The sequence below is a fragment of the Empidonax traillii genome, unplaced genomic scaffold (assembly GCF_003031625.1).
Source record: "Empidonax traillii isolate 1590-97213 ecotype Southwest subspecies unplaced genomic scaffold, ASM303162v1 scaffold237:size1322474, whole genome shotgun sequence".
Classification (NCBI taxonomy): domain Eukaryota; kingdom Metazoa; phylum Chordata; class Aves; order Passeriformes; family Tyrannidae; genus Empidonax; species Empidonax traillii.
The window spans coordinates 1,182,630-1,206,080 of NW_020955430.1; the positions used below are offsets into that span (position 1 = coordinate 1,182,630).

At 44.7% G+C, this 23,451-nt stretch overlaps 1 protein-coding gene across 1 annotated transcript; it reads left to right on the forward strand.

The window, feature by feature from the left end:
* The first annotated feature begins 232 nt into the window (after window positions 1-232).
* Window positions 233-22,624, forward strand: IRS4 (insulin receptor substrate 4). The gene is made up of 2 exons (XM_027888416.1): window positions 233-3,827; window positions 20,204-22,624. The coding sequence occupies exons 1-2, from the start codon at window positions 344-346 to the stop codon at window positions 20,206-20,208; spliced, it is 3,489 nt and encodes a 1,162-aa protein (XP_027744217.1). The 5' UTR covers window positions 233-343; the 3' UTR covers window positions 20,209-22,624.
* The last annotated feature ends 827 nt before the right edge of the window (window positions 22,625-23,451 follow it).

Below are 23,451 nucleotides of genomic sequence, written 5' to 3' on the forward strand. Positions count from 1 at the left end.
AGGAAGGGCCGCGGTTCCCCATTGGCTGCCCGCACTGCCGCTCTGGCGCGCGGCCCGGCTGGCTCTGCGCTGCCCCCTCGCCCTGCGCGCCGGGGGCCCCGCCCTCCACCGGCCGCGGCCCCGCCCCCCGCGCGGTCACGTGATGTTTTCGCCGCGGTGCCGCCGCCGCCCGTGAGCGCGAGCGGCCGGAGCGGGAGCGCGGGCCGGGCGGGGGGCGCGGGAGGCACCGCCAGCAGCGCCCGCTCCCCATGCGCGGGGCGCTCCCCCGGTGAGCGCCGATCCCCGCTCTGCTCGCCCTACTGCCCCAGTCCCCGGCGGCACCGGACCCTGCGTGGCCCCTAAGATGGCGAGCGGGATGAATGGCTCGGGTAGCGGCAGCGGCGGCGGCGGCGGCGGCGAGGAGGAGCCGGGCGCCCGGCACACGGGAGGCGGAGCCGCGCCCCAGCAGGAGCCCGGCGTGCTCGGCGCGGTGGCGGGCGAGGGCGAGCCGGCGGCGGGCGAGGGCGGGCGCTGCCCGTCCCCGCAGCCGCACCACCTGCTGCTGCTGCTGCGGCGCTCGCCCAGCGCCTCGCTGTGCCCCGCGCCCGAGGCCGCCCCCGCGCCGGGCCGGGCCGTGCCCTCGGCGGCCCGCGGCGGGCAGCCCCCCCCGGCGGGCCGCGGCGCCGGCGAGGACGTGAGGAAGTGCGGGTACCTGCGGAAGCAGAAGCACGGGCACAAGCGCTACTTTGTGCTGCGGGCCGAGAGCCACCTGGCCCCCGCCCGGCTGGAGTACTACGACAGCGAGAAGAAGTTCAAGAGCAGCCTGCGGGCGGCGGGGGCCGGCGGGGCGGCCGCGCTGTGCTGCCCCCCGCCCAAGCGGGTCATCCCGCTGTACCAGTGCTTCACCGTGAGCCGCCGCGCCGACGCCAAGCACAAGCACATCATCGCCCTGTACACCAAGGACGAGTACTTCGCCATGCTGGCGGAGAACGAGGCCGAGCAGGAGGCCTGGTACCAGGCCATCAGCGAGCTCATGAGCCAGAGCAAGAGGGGCTTCCTGGAGCAGGAGGACCACGCCGATCAGCAGGTGGACGAGGATGACGAGCACTACGGGGCCACCCTGAGGCCTGGCACCGTGTTCAAGGAGGTGTGGCAGGTCAACGTGAAGCCCAAAGGGTTGGGACAGACGAAAAACCTCACTGGAGTGTACAGGTTGTGCCTCTCCAGCAAGGCCATCCACCTCGTCAAGCTGAACTCGGAGGTGCCCTCTGTCCACCTGCAGCTGATGAACATTCGCCGCTGTGGACACTCAGAGAACTTTTTCTTTATTGAAGTGGGTAGATCTGCCTCTATTGGGCCTGGAGAACTCTGGATGCAAGTAGACGATTCGGTGGTTGCCCAGAATATGCACGAGACTTTTCTGGATACCATGAAAGCTCTAAAGGCCTTTGCAGAGTTCAGGCCCCGGAGCAAGAGCCAGTCTTCTGGTGGTGGCAGTGGTACCAATCCCATCTCCCTCATCACCACCAGGAGGCACTTGGGCAACTTGCCCCCCAGCCAGACGGGCTTGCAGAGAAGATCTAGAACTGAGAGCGTTGCTGGAGGGACTCCTCCTACCACCAAAAGCAACAACTCCTATCGCTTCAGAACATCCAGTGAAGGAGAAGGAACCATGGCTAGACCTTTTAGATCAGTGACTGGGAGTATGATCCACCTGAATACTGCAAGGATGAATCTGGGCCGTCAGGAAGGAAGTGGAAGGTACGTGAGAGCTGCTTTCAGCTCATCTTACCACACCAGGTCTGCTTCGCTGCCCGTTTCTCATTTTCCCTCCACTACAAGTCCCATCAGTGTTTCTTCCAGTAGTGGCCATGGCTCTGCTTCAGACATGCTGACCAGGCCTTCCAGCTCATCTGTTTGTGGTTCCCCTAGTGATGGAGGATTTATCTCCTCTGATGAATATGGCTCCAGCCCTGGAGATTTCAGGTACTTTCGGGTCAGGAGTAATACACCGGATTCCCTGGGAAACACACCACCTATCAGAGAGGAGAACTGTCTCAGTGAGTACATGTCCATGAGTAAGCAACAAGTAGATGATGGCTCAAGAGATGATTATATGGAGGCTGAAAAGTGTTTCAGGAAAAGAACTTACTCTCTAACAAAACCAAATTCTGTAGCAGTGCAACAGAAGATGACACAAACTACGGCTTTGTTAGATGAAGATTCTGCAGGAAATCATGGGCGATTACTTTACTCTGAAACACCAAAATTGAAAGATAACCATGAATTGGAGTACAGTGATACCAACCTTGATTCCGTGTGTAACCAAAGCAGGAGTCAAGCCAGGGATGATGGGTACATGCCAATGATGCCAGGAGTTGCATCTTCTCTATCCAGCACCAGCGATTATTTGCCGATGACTCCTAAAAGCATGTCTGTTCCAAAACAGATCAACAATTCCTGGTCACCATCTCAAGTTGACTCCCGAGGATATATGATGATGTTTCCCAAGGCTGGCTCTTCACCTGTACGGAGTCCCCTAACTGGATTTGGTTCTAAAGGAAGTAATGAGAAGATCGTAAACAATGAGTATATGGATATGTCACCTGGTAATTCAGCTCCAAAGCACCCCAGTGATTCAAATTACATTCATACCACTTCTGTGTCCAAAGGTTTTAGTTCATATTTTTCTTTGCCCAGAAGCTTTAAGGCGTTATCAGGACAAAATGGTGACCACAGTGAATATGTTCCAATGTCTTCACCTGGAAAACTCCTGTATGGTGGACCAGAAAATGTAAAAGGGGTCAGCAGTGAGACTCTGGCTAATGGCATCTCTAAATTGCCCACGTTGAAAGGTTCAGATGAAGGACTCGTGCAGAACAGGGCCACCAGGCCCACACGCCTGCCCCTGGGTACAAGGGGGAGTAACACCATCCCCAGAATGTACGACCGTACAGTTCCACCCGAGCCAGCGAGTCCCGGTGAATACATAAATATTGATTTTAACGAAAAGGCGAGTAACACACCCTATTCCTTATCTGCAGAAGGATCCCCATCATCTCTGGGCTCAAGCAGTGATCACAGGCAGTCACCGCTCTCTGATTACATGAGCGTTGACTTGGATGTACAGTCACCGAAAGTAGCGAAGGAACTGTCAAACTCTCTGACAGATATTTCAATTTATGCAAGTTCCAGTATTCCTAGAAACCAACCAAACCCCGACTATGCCAGGCTCTCATTTGGTACTGCTTGTGTCAGCACCACGAGTAACAGGACTGATGACTACACCGAGATGACGTTCAACATGGCAGCGACACCACCTCGGCCGTTTGCCGCCGAATCTGACAACGGTGTGAAGATGGATAGTCCTTCTTCCATCGTTAATAGACTCTGCATTGTTGATCGATATGCTGGCAGCAGTAGCTTCTCTGTTCCTGTCTCTGACCCTCCTATGGGACCGAAAGTGATTCGAGCCGACCCTCAAGGCAGGAGGAGACACAGCTCTGAAACGTTCTCGTCTGCCGGGACTGTGACGACCTCGTCCTCCTTCTTTACTGATAGTAGCAAAAGACACAGCTCTGCCTCATTTGACAACGTTTGGTTAAAACCGGATGAAAACATTTCCGATGGTCAGGAAAGCAAAATGTCCAGGGATACCTCAACTGGATTTCAGAATGGCTTAAACTACATCGCGCTGAATTTACGCGATGAGCCCCTAAGCTGTGAGGCGAGTACTACAGCGCCGGCTTGCCATCTGCAGAATGGTACTTCAGGTTTGGACAGTGGAGCTTACGTAAGCATAGATTTCAGCAGATCCGATGGTCTGAAGTGTAACGCTGCAAGAAAAGGTTTGTAACTTTAAAAGCACTTCCCCTTTCGTGCTCGCTTAACCGTAGGGATTAGATTGGCTGCTTAATGCTGCCTTCAGAGCGGGGTAAATGTTTTTTTATTATCTCCTGGGTTATTCTAGTACAACCAGTTTTGTCATAGTGCAGCATCTGAACAGCAGTGAAAGGGGACATGGTCTTTGGCCTAAAGGATTTGTGTGACGCTGCTAGGCAGTCAGGAGTTATCAAACTGTCATCTGCCTCCTTTATTTATAAATTAATTTTGCTAGTATAAGCATTAATGGTATTTCACAGTGTGAATCCTTGTCCTGAGGTTGTGGTAGCTCTTCATTTCCCTTCTCTTCGCTTCCTAGAACTAGATGACTCTTCACTTTTTTTCCTGAACTTAATATTTTGTATTTTGGAAGCTCAAAATGACTAAATTACGTTTAAACCTCAAAAATTGGGGCTTAAGTATGTTTCTTTGAACAGATGTAGGTGAAATACATTTTTGAGTTTTTTTATGTGCAAATTTGGCCAAATTTAAGTAGCTGAATCTTATGTAAACAGAACTCAGTTTTTTTTCCCGTGAAGGTTTGGTGGCTCCTTTTGAGCTCTGGTCTCCAGAGGATTCTTGCATCCTCTGGAGGAGCCATCTCCTGCTGGCTGAGCAGTGTGGGGAACCGATACAACTCCTTAGTGCTGTCCAAGGCTTTAGCTGAGCTGTGACCCTTCCCCTGCTCCCAGCAGCGTCTCCAAGGTCCGAAACTTGGGAGGGGAGGCTGCTGGCTTTGAAGGTATCGGTGGTCTGACCCAGCCTAAGGTAACGCAGTTCGAGGTGTGCATAAAATGTGAGGGTGTTGCAGGTGGGGAGAAGGAATATGGGAAAGAGGAGGGACGCTCCTGTGTGTGTGATAAGCTCTGCTGGTGGGAGCAAAGGCAGTAATTATCTGATGGTGGTGGTGTGTCCTGCCTGAGCAGTGTGAGAGCCCTGTGCCAGAGCTTGGGAAGAGCCATCCTTGCTCTGGTGTCGGTGACCCACTGAACTCCTTGCAGTACTTCAGCCTCCCGGCAGAAAACCATTTCTGTTGGAAATGTTTTCCTCTCTTTGCAAATGTAAGTGTAGTCAATAATTGATGAGTACTAAGGGGAAATATTTAATCATGGTTGGACATTGGTACTTGTCTGCTCTGTCAACAGAGAAAGCACTAAAGGAGCAGGCTACTGCTGACTTCTATATTTTTAATTACAGTCTTAAACACTGAAATGATTTTTTTTTCCCTAGTTTCACATTAAAGTATCTAAAGGCAGAAGGTACTGCAAGAGCTTAAAACTGTGTAGCCTTTACTAGTGGAAGGTACAAGCCTGACTCAGCTCGCATGCCATTCGGAGTCTGGCAGCACTGCTTGGGGCTGCTCAGAAATGTGTGGTTTGCCTCAGTGGTTTTCTTTCCTCTGCTTTGTTTTGTTGGTTGGAATCAAATTTAGAAGACGTTGAAAGTTGCCAGTCCAAGAAGTGCTTGCTTCCAAAGTTAGTCTTTCAGCACTTCAAAGATTTGTCTGCTAAATCTGCTAAGTCAGGGGCTCATGGACTGCCAATTTATGTTTGGTTTTGTAGGGTTTTTTTTGTTTTTTTGGCATTTTTTTAAAGCACCTCCAAACACAGCAAAATGCTTAACTTGGTCTTATTCCTCTCACACGACTAAAATCCATGTTATAAAGTAAGCCTTTTTACAAAATAAAGAGGGGAAAAAAAAGAACAAAGGTGTTTTTTTTCCAGCTGTACTGTAAACATCACTTGGAAAAATATTTTTCGGGAGATAACGTGTTTAGAAACCGTATTACTGATAAGCATTTTACCTGCTACTGCCACAGCAGAGTGTCTCCAGCCCTGTGCTGGTTTTTTTTCCCCTGTGTGTTACAAGCTGCAGAGGGGCAGAACAACTGCTGGGCCTTGCTGGGAACCGAAGTTCTCCAAACACGAAACACACGTTGAAACAAAAACAACTCTGCGAAAAAACATGGGCTTGGGCAGGGAATTAAACATGAGAACAGTGAGAGTTTGGCTCGGTGGGTTTTTTTTTTCTAGTCTTAAAAAGAAAAAATTATAAAACACAGCTCCAAAGCAAGGTCTAACAGTTTTCTGTAAAGGCAGTATAAAACATTTCTGCTGTACAGTAGGGGAAGGTGGGTGAGGTGAGGACATTGCTCACTCGTGGGGGGGCAGAGTGAACAGATTTTGGAATAGTCCAGGCTAAAAGCAGCTTGCCAGACTTGAATACAGTATTATAAATTGGTGGTGTATATCTGTTTCTCCGGAATGACTTAAAATCCTTGATTATAAAATATTCCTCTTAACGTTCACGTACTGCATCATCTCTCTGAGCTATGGCAAGCATGATTTTAGAAGTCTGTATTCTTTAAACAGCTTATCAGTTTCTATGGCAATAAAGCTTTTATTTAAATATTTAAGTTCTTGTTACCCAGAAAAACATTTTCATGTTCCCTTTTGAACAGTGAAAATGAAGCTTCACTCTTAAACCTCTTGTCCCCTGAAGAGGTGTAGTGTGCCTCTGGATAACTGATATTTTTAATACTTTTGGAGACTTAGCAGAACAGAGTGCTGTCTTTCCTTCTCCATCTCACTTTTTAGGTCTCTCTGCCTGAAAAAGTGCTCTCTGGTTAAATCCATTCTTAAGGCAGATATTTAGTAGATGAATTTTTATCCTTTACTTCCTAGAAAGGAGCTATCCCATCTGTGTTAAATTCTGTAGGTAGAGACCTTAATCTCTTCTCCCTGAACCACAGTTTTATGGAAAGGAAAACACTTCCCAGCTTCGGATTGTTTGCTTGTTTTGTTTTGTTTTTGTTTGCTTAAAGGGAATATTGTGTTCTGTGACTCAGCTGCATTCTCCCAACTGCTGAGGGTGGTGAAGTGATTTCCAATGCATCACTGCCCCCTCATTGTAATTCCCAAAGTACTTCTGGGTCAGGTTCACTGATATGAATCAAACTTTTTTTTTTTTCTTTCCCCTTCTTCATTCATGACACGGATGGACGAGGGGAAGGGCATGGATTTGGAACAGTAACTAGGCCTTACTTGTTATTAAACTTTTATTTGAGGTTTAGGCAAAACTGATCTCAGGTTTTATGTTGATAGTGGCGATGATAAAAAGAATAGAAGGCTCTGATTTTTTTAATGCTTGCAGTTTAAGGAGGTCATTAGCAAAACAGTTTCGTCACAACATTGTTACACAATATTGAAGCAAGCGGTTTGCAGCTTTGATTACATGAATCTGAGTCATGAAATTTTGTGCTAGGAGTACAGAACACTAAAGCTACTTCAAACAGGGCTTAGCTAATGTACACCTTGTTATTGGACCTTGTAGAAACCGAGGAGGATAATGAGAATGGGGCAGTAATAAAATGTATAATGAGTCCTGTATAATACAAGTTTCTTCAGTCTTAATTAGAAATCCTAAATCTGCAAAGATACCCTGGACTCAAAAAACAGCTATTCAGAGTAAATGTAATGTTCAGCTTAATATCTACTCAGCTATTTCACACCCACTCTTTAATCTTATCTCTGCCTGATACTCTTACACTTTGCTAAGATATTATTTCAGATGTTTTCCAAAGTGCAGGGTTGTTATTTGAGTGTTCTGCAGCTTTTTAATCTGCTCCTGTGCTAGACTGGGTGAGAGTGGGGTGTACACTTTGGGGAACCTGAGAGGAAGGAAAACAAGTCCAGCTGTAAAGCAAAACTTAACGTTCCAAATTCTCCAGATCCTTTCTGGTAACCTGAGTATTTCAAATGCAAAATCTTAAAGAGTATAAGGAACAATCTACACCTTGAGAAATTCAGAAGCTGAAAGTTTTAGATATTACTAATATAGTAAATTACAGTTTATGGGATACCAGGCAAATAACTGCCCCTTTTGGGTTTCAGACTAGTGGTTTTTAAGTTTGCTTCAAACTGAGGCTCTTCTGTATTGACAGAATATTTAAAGGCAGGGGCCCATGTAAAAATAACTTGAAGAACCCTCCTGCAGCACATCCAAAGGCTGCTGTGTGTCCCACATCTGTGAAATAATGCTGGGATAATAATTCTTGAAAGACCCAAACAACCTGAACCATTCTAACCTTGCTGTAGCAGATACCACATTAACACTCCTGAGTGACTTACAGCTATGCTTAAAAATACCCGGGGTAACTTTCTCAAGTCATGTATGAGCTGCTGAAGGCAGAACAGATTTTTGCTGTGTGGTGTGGGAGTGAGCTAATTATGACATATTTGACCAAGATTCAGTTGGGTTTTACTTGTGCTTGGGCGAGAAAATCAGAGACAGGAGTGTTCCCCTGCCATTGAGAGAGAATGCTTACTTGGGATTCAGTGTTGAAATGCTTTTGGAAATCAGCTAATGGTGACATTTGTCTGTTTTGGAGGTCTAAAACTTTGTGCTTGTAGCTGTTCTGTAGGTTAGGACATCGCTGCAGGATGCCTGGAGTTCTGGGAGTAATCCAGTACGGGTTCAAGGTGCTTTTTGTGGTTGGTTTTCTTTTTTTAAAGTCTTTTGTTGAAATCTTAAATGCATTATTACCCTTGTTAGTTCTCCTTCTATAACTTCACGTTTTCCCTTCCTCCCTTGATGTCTTAGGGCCCCTTGTTCCCTGTTGCTGGGGTGGCAGGTTGGAAGTTGCAGGAGGTGGGCAGCACTCACTTGGTCTTTCCAGCATCTCTATCCCAGCATGTGATCACTGGGATGGTTTGTCCCCAGTATTTCTTTGGGGTTTTTGTATGTCCAGGGGTGTGTTAGCAGTTGAGGGAGAGTTTGGGTTTGCTTTTTCTCCACATAAGGTCTTTTTTTTTAAATGAAAAGGATCTTTAATACATTTTCTTCGTTTTGATTGCTGGGGGAGGATTTATACCTTGAGGTTTTGGGCGGTACTGAAAAGAGTTTACAGTGCTGTGTTGTAACTTGGGGTGTGTGCATGCTCTGTTTGTGGATCTGTGGTGCTCACAAGAACACGCTGAAAGCTTTTGATCCCATTAACAAGTTTGTTTTCCTGATCCAAAGCAGGAAACAAACTCTGGAGTTTTATTTTAAGTACCGTTGTAATCAAGTGTGGCATTTCGTCAACAAAGGGAAATAGAGTGATAAAACTGATAGGCAGGTGAGAGAGACTTGAGCTTTCTGGAGCCTGGGGATGTATTATTACTTCTGTTTTCTCCTAAAAATGTACTATTATTTTACGACACATCCTTAAATAGTATCTAATGACTTGGCTGGAGAGCTCTCTGATGGCCCACCCTGCAAATTTGCTGTGTGACTTTTTTCACATTTAGGTTTTGCATGTTCACAGAAACCCCACGATCCAGTTGCACCCTTGTCTTACAGGTTAAAGCACTGACAAAGGGAAAAAGAGAAGTATATTCTAGTTTTAATCAAGCCCTGTATCTCTCTAAAGGTCACTCAGCTTAGGGACAGAGATTTAGCTGAGAGTGTGATCAGGAGGGATTTCTGTCATACTTGAGGGCAGTGGGAAGACAGAGGTAAATGAGCCTGACTCATCAAAGGCATTTCAAAGGTGTTGCTGAGTATCTTATCTAAATTATCTCGAACATGTAAGTGTTTGGATTTGGGGAGATTTTGCTTCAGGGGTAGCATTACCCCAGGAGCAGCAGGCCCTTAGCAAGAATTTTCTGCCCTGGTTAAGTCATGAGCTCTGTCTTAAGGGGCAAAGGTTGCTTATTTCCAAACAGCAGTTTTCTGTTGATTTAGGTCTGTGGTTGGGTGCAAATCATTGACACTGTGTGTGTTGGATACCTGTGTGCTGTGTGCAGGTGATCTGTGAGTTAAGTGGGAGGTCTGATCTTTTTGATTCTTCCAAGAAGAGAGGGTTTTGAAACAAGTGGCTTATACTGAAATTAATATAGTTAAGATTTGCCTGTAATTTCAAGGTGATGATACAATTTAATGTGACTCAGGCAAATGGAAAACTTTTGAATTACCACTGAAACGTGAATAGTACTTCTGTTCACTGTGTAACATGTCTATTATGAACCCTTATAAATACCAAATTGAACTATTATTTAGGGCATAAAATAGACAAGACCACTGTTCCCCTTTTGCTAGGGTATGAAAGCCTCATAAATATGCTGCCTACTTGGAGAAAGGTTTTTTTTTTTTGGTAGAACACAATTTTGTGGAATGACCAAGGATATCAAAATGCTTCTTTTCTTTTTCTGAAAATCTTAGGAAATAGTACCGAAAGGTGCACAAAAAACCTAGTAAAATTTGCTTCTGAATTTATTGAGGCACTGATGAGTGATACTCTCCTTCCACAGGGAATAGTGGGATTCTGTTCCTATACTCACACCGAGCCAACTTGCTTTATTGTTTGTGGTTCTTGCTGACAAGGTGAATTTGCAGTATAACCCATGAAATCTCTTAAGTCTAAACCAATATGGGTTAAAAGGGGCCAAAAAGATAGTTTCCTGTGTGGAATTATTTTTTGTCTTAAGTTAATCTGTTAGAACAATTTGTAAGCTGTTAGGGTTTTCATTAGTACATCCACTTGTAGAGTTCAAACCTTGAGAATATTTTGCTTTTTTTGTTACTTGAGACTCTTCGGGAGGCATTTTCTGATTTTTTTTTTTTGGGGGGGGGGTGAGTTTTTTATTAGTTGCTTTTAGGACAAGAAGTTTTTAAACTGCAGATTGTGGTGAACAGGAAGTGAGTTAGAAATGAGATGAAAAAATGAACAGATTTGATCTTGAGGTCATTCAGACAATGTTACGACAGAGAGTCTGTTGATGAAAGCTCGTAGCTCCAGATGTGGTCTCCACTCGCCGTGGAACCTGAACAGGTAGGCAGGATGGATGTCCCCTGTACTGTGCCACAAATGTAAATGTGCTGGTCTCTGTCCTGAGGAGCTTACAATTTAAAGATGAAACTAAAGAGATGGATGAAACTTAATGTGCTGGGGTGGGGAGTTAAGATAGAGATCAAGGCTGCTGCCATTGGCAGGGTGGAGATAAGAGTGAGCCTGGGAGAGATAAAAGGCTGCTGAGAGAGGGTCAGGAGAGGAAGCTGGTAGAGGCACTTGGAAGGGTATGCACACGCCAGGGAGCAGGGAAGGTAGTGAGCTATAAATACAGCGGTTGTAATGGTTTAAATGACTTGAAAAGGATGAGGTAAATGTCAGAACACTGGCCAGGATATTAATCTTGGTGAGAGGAATGTGGGCCAACGTGTATCTCCGAGTTAGGGCCACGTCCCAGTGTTAACTTCTCCCTTTTAGGTGCAGAATGTGATTGTAATTTTTTCTGTTTTTTTTTTCTTTTTCCTTTCTGTAAGTCAGTTTTTCTGCAGCCATGTGACTGATAGATTCAGTGCAAGCAGGAATGTGCCCTGGAGCACCGGGTCACCCTGTGCAGCCTCCCGGGGCAGTTCATGTCACACAGACCTGCTCCTCTGTTCTTGGTGAGACTTTGCTGCAGAAGCAGCCAAGGTGGAGCTGCCTTGGCATTACTGCTGGTTTGTTCTTGGTTTTTTTAGGTGCATCTCTGGGTTTCAGGCAGTTTTCTAGCATTGGAGAGGGGGCAGCAGTGTGGCTTGGGAGATAGTCACCTTTAGGATTTGTAACCAGGGTACCAGAGCGTTTGGAGCCCATCTCTAGTTGGGAAGGTCTGGATGGGACTCCCTCATTCCCACTGCTGTGGGAGAGGCCCATGGAAGCTGGAGCACAGAACAGTTGCTGCACAGGAGAAAGTGCCTTTCTTTCTGTGTGGGTAGATCAGGTTGAACAGACACTGCAGTGGTTGCGGGTGAGTCTGGAAGTGGCGGCGGCGTCGAGGCTTGATTCACTGCTGAGGGCACGAGTGATTGAAATATTAATGTTGACATGTTCCACAAGGTAAACACAAAACAAGAGTTGCACACTGCTGATTAAACCTTGTCTGTGTGTAGACTCAGTTTACCTCTGTCCTTGTAAGCTCCCAGGCAGCTCCTGGAAGCTGAAGGCTCAATCCTTGGCTCCTGTGCTTGTGCTGTGATTTGAGAAGACGTCGCTTCACACGTGCAGTGCAATCTGAACCCCTCTTCTTCCTCCCCTACGTGAGCCAGGCTTAGGGGTATCCTAATGTTAATGAAGACTCAATAATGTGGTAATTAGAAAGTGTAAAAAATGAACGTGTGCCACTGCTGTGTGTGGTAGCAGAGAGTGGCCAATAGCACAGATGTATTTATTTTTTTGTGTGGGCACGCATGGGCCAAAGGTACGGCTGAGGAGGGTGTAACTGTGTGGGTATGTGGCTGTGCAGTAACTTTCTTTGACAGTCGTTTATGGCAGTAGAGGTGAAAGGACAGGGTAGTGCTGAATGCTTTCAGGTGTTGATGTCTAAAGTGGTTGTGAAGAACCACGGGATGGATTAAAACAGGTGAAATTTTGTGTAGAAAGGAAGTCTTGGGAAAGGTGATTTGAAAGGTGGGGACCTTTTCCATTAGTCATGAGTGACACTGCCCTTTCTCTTGGTTGTGTTCACAAAGAATAGTTTGGCTCACTCCAGCCCCAGACCTGTGTCTGCAAGCAGACACCACCCAGCAGAGGACGAGCAGGGCAGGCGTATATAATGCTTCCCACAAACATACACTCAGCCTCTGATTTTCTGATTTTTTTTTTTTTTTCAGCTTGGGGGATTTCCTGAGCTTGATGTAGTTTGTCTGTTTTATAATCCTTTATGGATCTTTAATCCAAGTACTTTTCCAATCTCTCTTTGATCCTGTGTAAACTCCTTGTGTCCATAGCAGCCTGTGATCAGTCAGTACACACTGCATGCCGACCTCTGTCCATTTTGGACCCTGCTCTGTACCAGCTTTGTTCAGCAGCCCCCAGTGTGTGTGTAGTGGAAGAGATAACGAACCTTATCTTTTCCCTCCAGGCCACTTAAGATTGCGTAGATGCTGTAGCCCCCTGTGCCATACACTTGGCCAGGGTGCTGCCAGTGCCTTCCTGTGCTGCTCACAGCGTGGACCTGGGGTATCATCCGGGCTTTGTAAATGTCCTGGTACCCCCCAGTGCTTCTCTGCAGGCTGAAGGGTTCTTTTACCTGTCTGTTCCTCACTGGGAAGCTCTGTCACACCTTGCAGTTTTCTGCACTACTCAGACTCTTCCAAGTATTCCAAGTCCTTTCAGAGTGTGGGCAGCAGGGTGGTGTGTGCAGACACGTGTGCCACGGCTGTTTTCTTCCATATTCATTTCCAAACAGTTTGTAATGTCCAGTTTGCAGCAAGAGCACAGGCAGAAAGTATTCCTCCCTATTGGCACTGAGGGCTCCTGACCTTTGTCTCAAGAGCAGAGTGAACTGTAGCAGGTGGTATTCTCAGAAGCTGCACAAACAAGTTTTGGTTGTTGGCTTTTTTTTTTTTTTTTTTTTTTTTTGGCTAAAATTTACCCACGTTTTCTGTGGCTCAGGAGGTCAGGTGCAGTATCTCACACACTTGCTGTGAGAACACTTTTTCAAAAGCAGAACTGTTTTTCTGTGACATGAAAATCTGAAATATTGAACTTCTCTGTGTTTGGAAGTGAAGAAGAGTTTATTTCTGGTGTTGTCGTTCTATCTTGTAATCAAAAGTTAGCTTAAAAATCCCAAGCAAACAAACTCAAAAAAACCCCAACAACTTCTTGTCAAGCTGTCTGTGCAGTCTGAGTTGGTGTTAGGCCCCTGCCAAAACTGCATGCAAGTTTACTAATTCTAGGAATAGTATCAGTAGAAGAGATGAAATTAGGGAGTGTGCATAAGGCCTTCCTAGAAACAACCCTGCTGTTTATTCAAACAGGAAAAAAAGCCACTGTTGCAAAAGATAAGGCATTTCTGCAAAGTGAATAGAAGTTATCTTGAAGCATGGGAGAGGTTTTTAGCTCATGAAACTGCCTGGCACTAAATAACGAAACCATGTTTTGATGGAACAATTGTGGATAAAGATTATTTGTAAGAGTAACTTTGTCTCCTAAATTTTAGGAACACAGCTCGAGAAGTCTCACTCACTGGGATGTGTTGTTACCAGTTGCTGTGTTCAGATAGTTTGTCCAGTGAAAAGTGGGTCATGTAACAGGTTTTTTTTTTCAAAAACAAATTGTGATTTTTTTCGCTCGTGGGAAGTCAGTAAAATTACAGGTACAAAATGTGTTTATTAGCTCACAAAATGTGTTCATTGAGCATCATCAGTCTGTTGTTGGCTGAAGAGAGCACATGGAATGTGTGCTCAGTGGTCAGTAGGTAGTTGAACACCTTGCCCAAATTGGGATGTCTCTTTGTGCTGGGGCCTGGTTTGGGTCACCCAGGCACAGTAACTGCACATGTGATGGCTGCAGAACGTGCCAGGTTTTGATTTGGGTTTGTAGACTCGGTGTCTGCGTGTGCAAATTAAGAAGGAATTTGGCTTTTCTCAAGTAACACCGCTTGCCTCTAGCGAGGTCTAAAGCTATGCCATTAAAATAAGAACTCCGAAGAAGAAGGACAATGATGTGGGATGGTAACTGTGTGTTCAGTGAAATTTGGGGCCGAAAAACTTCTCAGTAATTTGTGGGGAATGTATTTGGGCAGCTGAGCCCCCTCCCAGGCCTGCATGCCATGGCGAGGGCTGCACATGGAACTCCCTGCCGTGTTCCTGCCCCTCAGCATTTGCCTTTGGGTGCCTCGTTGTGTCCTGAGGTTGTGCTGGGCTTGGTGCTTTCCTGAACAACAGGAATATTGTGTGGCCATGTGGCAGGAGAGTCGAGGGCTGCTCTGCTGCTTTTGATCTGCATAAATCAAATTAATTCTGATTTCCCCCTAACCTGAAGTTCAGGAAATGGAGAACTTTGGTAGCGTTCTCCAGAAAGCATTAAGCTGTCTTAGTCTTTGACATGGAGATTTTAATCATTTAATTATCTTAAATTAATATCGTCTGTAAGCAAAGCTTTTATCCTTTTAGGAATCGGTTGCAGAATTATGGCAGTAAAAGCCTTTCCTGTAAAAACAGGTATTATTTAGAATGGATTTCTTTGAGGGAATTAGGATATGTCTGCTGTGTTCTGAAAGTCTCTTGGTATGTTTGAAAGTATTCTGCCTTGTGTGGCCTTAATAATTGAGATGCAGGAAATGAAGGATGAATTGGGTATGTTCTCATCTGATACATTTTCACGTGGAACACACCGGGTTTGCAGTCTAATGAATTAGGACTGATTTTAATTCTCTGCCCCTAATTTTTATAAAACTGCTGATGATTTTTGCATAGAAATCTTGCTGAGTGCTTTTCTGGTGTGTTCCTTAATTTTAAAGAAAACATTTTTGAGCAATGGCATGCTGCCATCCTAATTTAAATATTTGTCCTGTTAGTTTCTCTTCTGCCCTTGTGATCTTTTTCATCTGATTGTTTGTTCCTCAGCAAAATTCAGACAACTGCAGGTAGTTTTATTATCTGATCCCATCTTAAACTTATGAATTGAAATGCAGTTGTGTAATGAAGAGAACATTGCTTCGATTTTCCAAACTTTGCTTATATGTTTTGAGAGGTGATCTGTGAAAATGTTTGGATGCTTTCTAGACTCATTTTCCTTATTAATCATAGGAAGTTGAATTTATGTCGTTGTCAATATTCAAAGCAGTAGAGCTCAATTTTGAATTAAGGCTGAAGCTTTTGTGCAGAAAAAGATAGAAAAGCCAAGTGCAGGGTGCTACAGAAGTTTTAGGGTGCTAAAACTTCTTATAATAGTATGTTTCTAAGCTGCTTGAAAAGTTTTTTTGCAGAGGTTTTCTTGAGTCTGGGTTAGTGTTGCTTGTTTGTTGCCAGGATCAGTTATCAGATTTTTTTTTTTTTTTTTTTGGTAGACTTTGCAGATTTTCTTGGAAGAGCTTGTGACTGACCGTGCAGGAACAGCCGTGTGTTTACACTGCAAGTGGAAGTTATCTCCAAACTTGTCATGCCTTCTGATCTGGCCACTGAGTTTTATTTGGTGGCATTTGTGTTTTGAGGACTCCAAGGAACTGCTGGGGTGCTCTGTGAGCATTGTGGCTCTTGTCCCTGCTGGTTCATGTCTCATAATTTGTTTACCTTTTAGGAGAGTTTTTTCATTCCATTCTCTGACGTTTTCCTTTGCTGTTCAGTCAGTGCTGAGTCAAATCCATTCGGATGGGATCTGTAAAGAAATGCTAATCTGGCTTTTATTGTTGATCAGCAATTCTCATATTTGTAGTATTAACACAGAAGGTTGATGGCTGATGAATCTTACACCATGGAGACTGAAATAAGATCATGCAGCTTCCCGGAAGCGCTGCTGTCTTCTTTGAGCACTGCGTGGCCTCATTAGTTTACCTTCACCAACTGGTAAATCAAAAAATAGAAGCAGATCAGGTGTGGGAGAGAAGAGCCACCAAGAAGCTTAGTGTGTGAGTGTTCCTGCAATGTCCCTGAATAAACCCACGGCCCTTCCAAAGGTCCTTGTGGTGAGCAGCCACAGCGCTGGGATCCACACTTGGCTCTGTCCGTCGGCAGCACAGCAGACACGGGCCTTGTTCTCACTTCCATTAAACCATTTTACACCTCTGTGATGAACAACTTCTCTTGTGTTCTGGGAGCCTCTCTACGAAGCTCAGTGGTGCTCAGGTGGCCCCAAGGCCCTGCAGGCAGTGGCAGTGCTGGGGTGTGAGATGCAGTGGTGCGGGTGGTGAGCACAGCTCCGGGGGCTGGTGGGGGGAGCGGCATCAGCTGGAGCTCCTGAAACTCCGTGGTTTGGAAATCACAGTCAGGGCTCGTGACTGACTGCACAGCTGTCCTGGGCTCTGCTGGAGACCCCTGGGTGCAGGCTGCACTGCTCCTGGTGCTGGAATTCTGTGGAGCCTGGAGGGTGGTGGTGGGTGTTCTGTGGGCCTTTGGCTGTGGTCGCTCTGCAGCAGGAACGGGCTCCCGGGGGCTGCCCTTGGGAACGGGGGTGACAGCAGCACTCTGCAGGAGGGATCCTGCCAGACCTCAGTCTCCTCTTGGGTTTCAGGTAGAATTTTTTTTTATGTGGTCAGGTTTCACAGTTGCTCTTTACCTTCTCTATCTGGTACTGATATATGTGTTCAAATACACTATATATATATGTCAATTGATATCTGTACTTATCTATATATATAAAGGTTTGATGCTTTTATCCCAAAAAAGCTGATGACTCAGGGCATCAGCCAGCTGTGATGCTCCAACTGCAGTACTGAAGTTTCCAGCTTTAACAAGGAGATTAGAGTAGTGGTGACAACCAATAGCTCCATGTCTGAAAGACTGAAGGCTTTATGAGACTGTCATCAGGTTGTAGGTAATGTTTATGGGAGACTTCTTTATTTTAATTTACAGTTCCAACGATTCTGTTTTACCTAAAAAATGAAGAGGAAGCATGCTGAAGTGTAGTTTGTAAGGGAGTGGGTGGGAAATTAATGAGCTTTTGTTTAGGAATTGTGGAGTTTGGGGTACGGGGGACACTACGGGGAGATCCTGGGCCTGTCTTACAGCCCAGGCTGCTGGAAAACTGTATATTTGAGCCAGGAATTCCAGGGAATTTGTGAGCTGTAGTGAAGCTTAGCTGAGGATACTTTCTTCTGGTTTCTTATAAATTAATCTGTGCTAGCTGGGGCTTTGCTCAGAGTTACCTGATGTGCTCACTTTACAATTGATTGTTGTGCTGCTGTCTGAGCAGGCCAGGCTGCTTCAGGGAATTAAACTTAGAAGTTAAACAGGTGCTGTTTTTTTTTTTTTTTTTTTCTCTTAAGCTCTTACCTTTCCCCTCCAAGTAACTTAAATGTAAGGTGACACTGGTTTATGAACATTTTCAAAACTTTTTAGGTATAAATACTGAGTTCTGCCATATTCAAACAATTGGGCCATTGCTCTTCAAAATGTTTTGGGGATATGCTTGGAGAGATTAGAATAACTTGTCAAACAGCTTTCAGGTGTGCCTTGTGTGTGAGGCGTGGAGGAAAAATGTCCTGACAAAAGCAGAGACAGTTTTTGAAGTTCCTTTCATGTGAGCTTACAGGTCCATAGCAAGGAAAGGAAAGTTAATTTTTACTGAATATACGTTTAATATAGAAGCTTTAACTGTTTTAGTGTTTGACTTGCACGCATTGTTGAGGTGTGATTCATTGCAAGCTGTGGTGCATATTTTCATTCTTTGGTCTTACAACAAAATAATATTTTTCTAAAGAGGAAAATTGTTTCAAAAATAATAGCTTCAGTTGGCTTTTGTGAAAACAAAGCCATTGCTGACCACATCACGCTCTGTGTGTGCCAAGCAATAGCTTTTTGTAGTGATCTTATTATGTCTGTGAAACAACACAGACAGAGACTCTTGAGTTGTTGGTGTCTTTTGGCCACCTTTTCCTTGAATTGTGGAAAACCAAGTCACTGCCTTTTTGAAATCATTATGTATTTGAAAAATGAAACTCAGCAACCCAGGCATTGGTGTGGGCTGTGTGGGGATAACAGAGAGTTTCTTCTGAAGTGGAAGGACCCCTTTAGTTCCCCACTGCTGCCAGCCCTGCTGTCGCCTTTGCCTCTCCGTGTCTGGAGCCACGGGCAGCCTTTGCCAAGGGCTGGGATGGGCAGGGGCTGCTCAGGCAGCCCAGCTGAGTTCTGGTCTTTTTTCTGTTTGTTTTTTTTTTTTTTTTTCTTTCTTTCTTTCACGCTTCTTTTGAAGCAATAGTATTTTTAGCCGGCCAGAAATCAGAAGTTCTTTAAGGCAGGGTGGAGTTGGGGTGTTCATACCTCAGGATTGGTTTGTAAGTAAACATACAGGTTTGCATTATTACACATAATGCTTGTTCTTTACGTGGCCGCGTTTTCTTTAGCGTGTCCCTGGGGTAGAGGCAGGGAAGCACCGTGGGTGCATTAGCAGTGAGATGTAACTGGTTTCCTTGTGACCCTGCAGATTGAGCACGGGCAGGATTGAGCTCTGGAACCCCTTTCCCTGTTCCAGGGGGCTGTTCTGCCATCGCTGTGCTGGGTAATGAAGTGTTCCCCCTATTGCAGCTCTTCTCAGGCTGGGAGCTCTCCCAGAGCAGGGAGGGAGCTGACACTGTGTGGCTTTGAGGGGAAAAAGTAGCTGACATTTCTGTGTCTGTTGTTTCCTTGAGGACTAAATCTCTTGCACCAGTTGTTTCTCAGTGAGAGCAACCTGTTGTTTCTTCCTTCCCTGTATTGCCAGGGAACATCCCCCAGGCATGTCCCTCAAACCTTGGAGAGAAGGTGAGCAAAGCCACCTGACTGGCAGAGGACAATGCCCTCAGTCTTGGATGGGGGGACAGAAATGGTGGAAGGGGACAGTCTGTGGGGACTGGAGACAGTGACCCGCTGATTTGGCTGGCAGTACCCCCTGACTGAAAACTGGTGTTCATGCTGGTTCTGCTGGGAGTGGGAGGGATTTTGTAGTGGGCTGAAAAGTGACTTTTTGTGTGTTCCTCAGCAGAGTTCACACAGCTGAGGAAAGCATTTGCATCCCCTTCATTACTTTTTCTTTCCATGTAAGAAAACTCTTGAGTTGCTCTTCTCACCGTGGCATGTGCGTGGTGAATTGCAGGGCTGGTGTTCTGCTTTGAGGGCAGAGTCCCCCTGTTTCCATTTCTGCCTTGTCATCCATCTCTATGGGTAATTTAGATTATGTTTTATACCCCTCTTTTTACTGAGTGCTTTGTATTCTGCCTTTTCCAGTCAGTTTGAAGCCACTGAAGGCGGTTTTTGTTGGAGCCGTGTGCTTTTGCATCGGGTGGGATTCCACTAAAAAGGAACGTCAATACCCTGAGGTGTTTTGTATTATTAACTAAATTAAGCTTTTTTCCTGGAAAGTTGAGGACAGGGCACACAGCTGGCATGACCTGCTGCTGCTCTGTTGGAGCTGGAGGTGCTGGGAGTGTTCGGTTTGTGTTGCAGCTCTGCCCTGCTGTGAGTGGGGGTGTTCACCGCAGCCTCAGTCACTTCTGTGAGCAGCAGTGCCAGGTCCCCTGCGCTGGGGAACGGCCCTGGCAGCAGCAGAGGTGGCAGCGGTGGCAGCGGCAGAGGTGGCAGCGGCACAGGCAGCCGTGAGCTTTGGTCCCTCCCCAGCGCAGGCTGTGCTTGGCTGCTGCCTCAGCTCCTGTCCTGGTACACGTGTCACTCTGGCTCTGCAGCGCTTCCCACTCCATCCTCCTTCCTTCCCTCAGGATCCCTGAGGTGTTGTCACTTGGCAGTGCCCCCTGTCCCTGTGAGGGACCCTCGTCCTGCAGTCAGCAGCTCTCACTCCTGCAGTGGATAAGCTCCATGTGTTCTCCTTGCTAGAAAATATTTTTTCCGATATTTTTTGAATTTGAAATGTCACTGACTTTTTTTTTCCCCCTCTCCTTTCTAGACTGACTGCATTGCCATGGAAACCATTGTTGGAAGAGAAGACTTTTCTGCTGGTAACTCCAGAAACTGTGTGGTGCTTTTGGAAGCAAAGCTCAGCTCCAGCCGGCGACTTTCATTTCCACCAGCACGGACATAGACACACATCCTTTTAATTAATTTTTTTCATAGACATCAGCTCTCTACAGTTGAATTAATTTGAATTGAGATTTTTTTCATAGCTGTGCTTCGGTGATGGAATTTGGTCTTTCATGTCATATCTATTCGGGAGGCAGTGTGAATGCTAATAGGAGATCCCTGTATGTCCCTTTCTTCCTCCTGCCTCTCCCATGAATTACTATTTTTTTTATTTTAAATTTATATTCTGAAAAGTCAAAGCTGGTTTCTGATTGTCTGTTTAACATGGGTTTTACTTCTCTGGTACATTAACAAGTGGTTAGCTTAAAACATGTATTGCTTAGAAATATTTTGGCAGTTCAGGATTTTTCCAGGTGGCTGGGTGGAAGGAGGGAGGGAGAGGTGCACATTGAGGGGTGAACCCACGGGACTGGATGGGTCTGAGGAGGAGAGACCTCTTCTGCCTCTTTTTTTTTTTTTCCTTTTTTTTAAAGTTTTGCTTTTATGGTACAAGAGATATTTCTTGAGCATAGGCTAGAAGCTTTTAAATCAAATGTCTGTCAGAGCTTAAACAAAATTTTTTTTTTTTTTTGCTCAGAATTTTGGTATGTACAAAGTAGGATTAATGGGCTGGTTGTCTTGTAGATTGTTTTTGTTCTTGTTTATAAATATGAATTGTGTAAAATGAGGTTTTTGTTCATGGATTCGAATGGAGAACTGCGGAGTCGTATCCAGCGTTTGTGACTTCTGCATTAGACTTGTCAGCTGTAGCTTTTTAAAGGGAAACCACCCTGATTGATCTTACTTTCAGCCAAAGTCCCACTTTTAATTTGGGACTATTTTTATTCTTTCTTTCTGGCATAATGGGAGAAAAAAATTTCAAATGTTGGCTTATCAATTGTCTTTATCCCACTGACAGAAATGTGAACAACTATTTGACATTTTTAAAATAAGCCCTGATTTTTCTACAACTTAAGTACTTCACTCTTGTACTGAATTTTTTTTTTTTTTGGTTGAAATGAATTTAGGTTTTTTAACACTGCTATGAAATTAAAAGAGCACGACACTAGTCATTGGTACATGAATGGATAATAAAAGGCACTGACGATTGCTGAAGGGTTTCGAAGTGGTACAAAATCCTCGTGCTGTACTGCACCACACAGCTGGGAATCCTCCACAGGTATATTGTACAAGGGATGTGCCAGGCTGCCTCACCCCCCCAGACAACCTTGCAATTGCTGGTACAGTTTGTATAACAAATTAGACACTGTCAGCTCGGATTGTTCAGCGATGTGTACTCAGATCTATTGAAATGTACATGTCTCTAAAATAGGAAGCCTTTTTCTTTTTTTTTTTTTTTTTTTCCTTTTTTGAATCATGGTACCAATCAGTTTACACAGTGTCTGGTGACAGGAAAAAAAAAAAGCAAACTGTTGCTACAGGGTTTAAAAGCACAGACCTGTTTTTGATTCTGGAAGAGAAGTTTCAGTTGGTACAGTTTTAACTTGCTGCTAAACATACAGGAATTAAAAACACAACCACTCTTACAGACCATGATACTGTCTTGCCATACAGCTCTTGGTTGGTCTCGTAAATGAATAATGCAATACCTAGACAGCTTTTTATAAAGCTTTACATCTTTTCTAAGAAATCAAAATTTGGATGAAGTTAGTTCTAAACATTTAATGTGAAAGGAAAAGGTTGTTTTGAAGAAATTTGTTACATATTTCATATTAGATCCCTGAGGCTGCCATTGTACAATATACAGCACTGATTTAATACATGCTGAATAAATAAGTAAATGGGTAACCTCAAGTATAGTGGTACAAATACTAATAGGTACGGCATAATAAATATGCAATCTTTTTGAATCTCTTAGTTTACAGCAACTAATTTATTCAGTATTGTGCTGGAAGAACATTTTCAGATGATGTAAAACATATCACTATATATACTACCTTCCAGCTACCCGTTTATGCTGCTGTATAGTACAAAAATACCAATGATAGAACAATGTTTGTCCTGTAAATTTAATTTGATATTGGACAGTTATTGTCTGTACAAACTAAAACATTATATGATTGAAACTGTTCATTATATTTGCTATTTCTGCTTCACAGATCTGTTTTAAAAGTTTGAGCTGATTGATCTGGCTTTGTCTTCCATTGTAAATATTGTTCTGTTGTTTTCTTTGTAAAACACATCGCGTTGGCGGTTTTGGGAGACTGGCTTGAAGCTCTGTATAGTGTTTATATTTATCTGACTTGGCTTTCCATAGAGCTCCTTGCAGTAAATACGTGTTCATGTAGCTCCGTGTCTGGGTTTTATTTTTAAAGGAACTTTTGCTTTTTCCTGGCTGAAGTGTTTCCTCCTGCTGGGGCTGCTTCTGTCACCCTCTGCATCCCCTGAGGATCTGGAGAAGCTTTTAGCGCTATTTCAGGGCTCTGATTCCCGCTGTGTCCAGTTTTCTCTGCCTTTACACTTGGTATAAAAAGTAACAGCAAAACACCCAGAAGTTTTCTTTCCCATGGATTCATAGTGTTGGTAAACAACTAAGCTTTGGAATGGAAAAAAGAAAAAAAATCAGTGCCTGATACTTTTTCTGCCTTAAATGTTGTCCGTGACTGGGTAGGGAAGTCTCATGATCAAAAAGTACTGGTCCTGGAAGGAATTTTTAGCATTGTAGTATCAAATAGGGTCCTGACTTTAGGGTAGAAGGGAACAAGTGTGTTTTGCTGTTGAATCTTTTGCAGTGACACTTGGGTTTGGTGTGTGTTAAATAAGGTCTCAGTATGTAAAACCCAAATGCAAAACAACTGAAGTCAAAATACCAACCAAATGTAGTGCCTTTTCTGATTCCTTTCTGATGTGAGGGATATGGCAATATTTTTTTATAAAAAGAGGCTTTTATCCCTAGATGGGAACGTATATGATCTCCATAAATGTGGATGATTACTGTGAAATATCTTGGATGAGACCTTTCTTTAAAATTACCTAATTTAGTTTTCCCCTGTTATTCAGAATAGTGCATTGAAACAACTCCCTGGCAAACTCGGGTTTGCTGTAGGAACAGGGTTTTCCTCAGCTAAAGCAGCCCCTTTGTCAGGGCCCCACTGCAGAGGGGGTAGCCTGGAT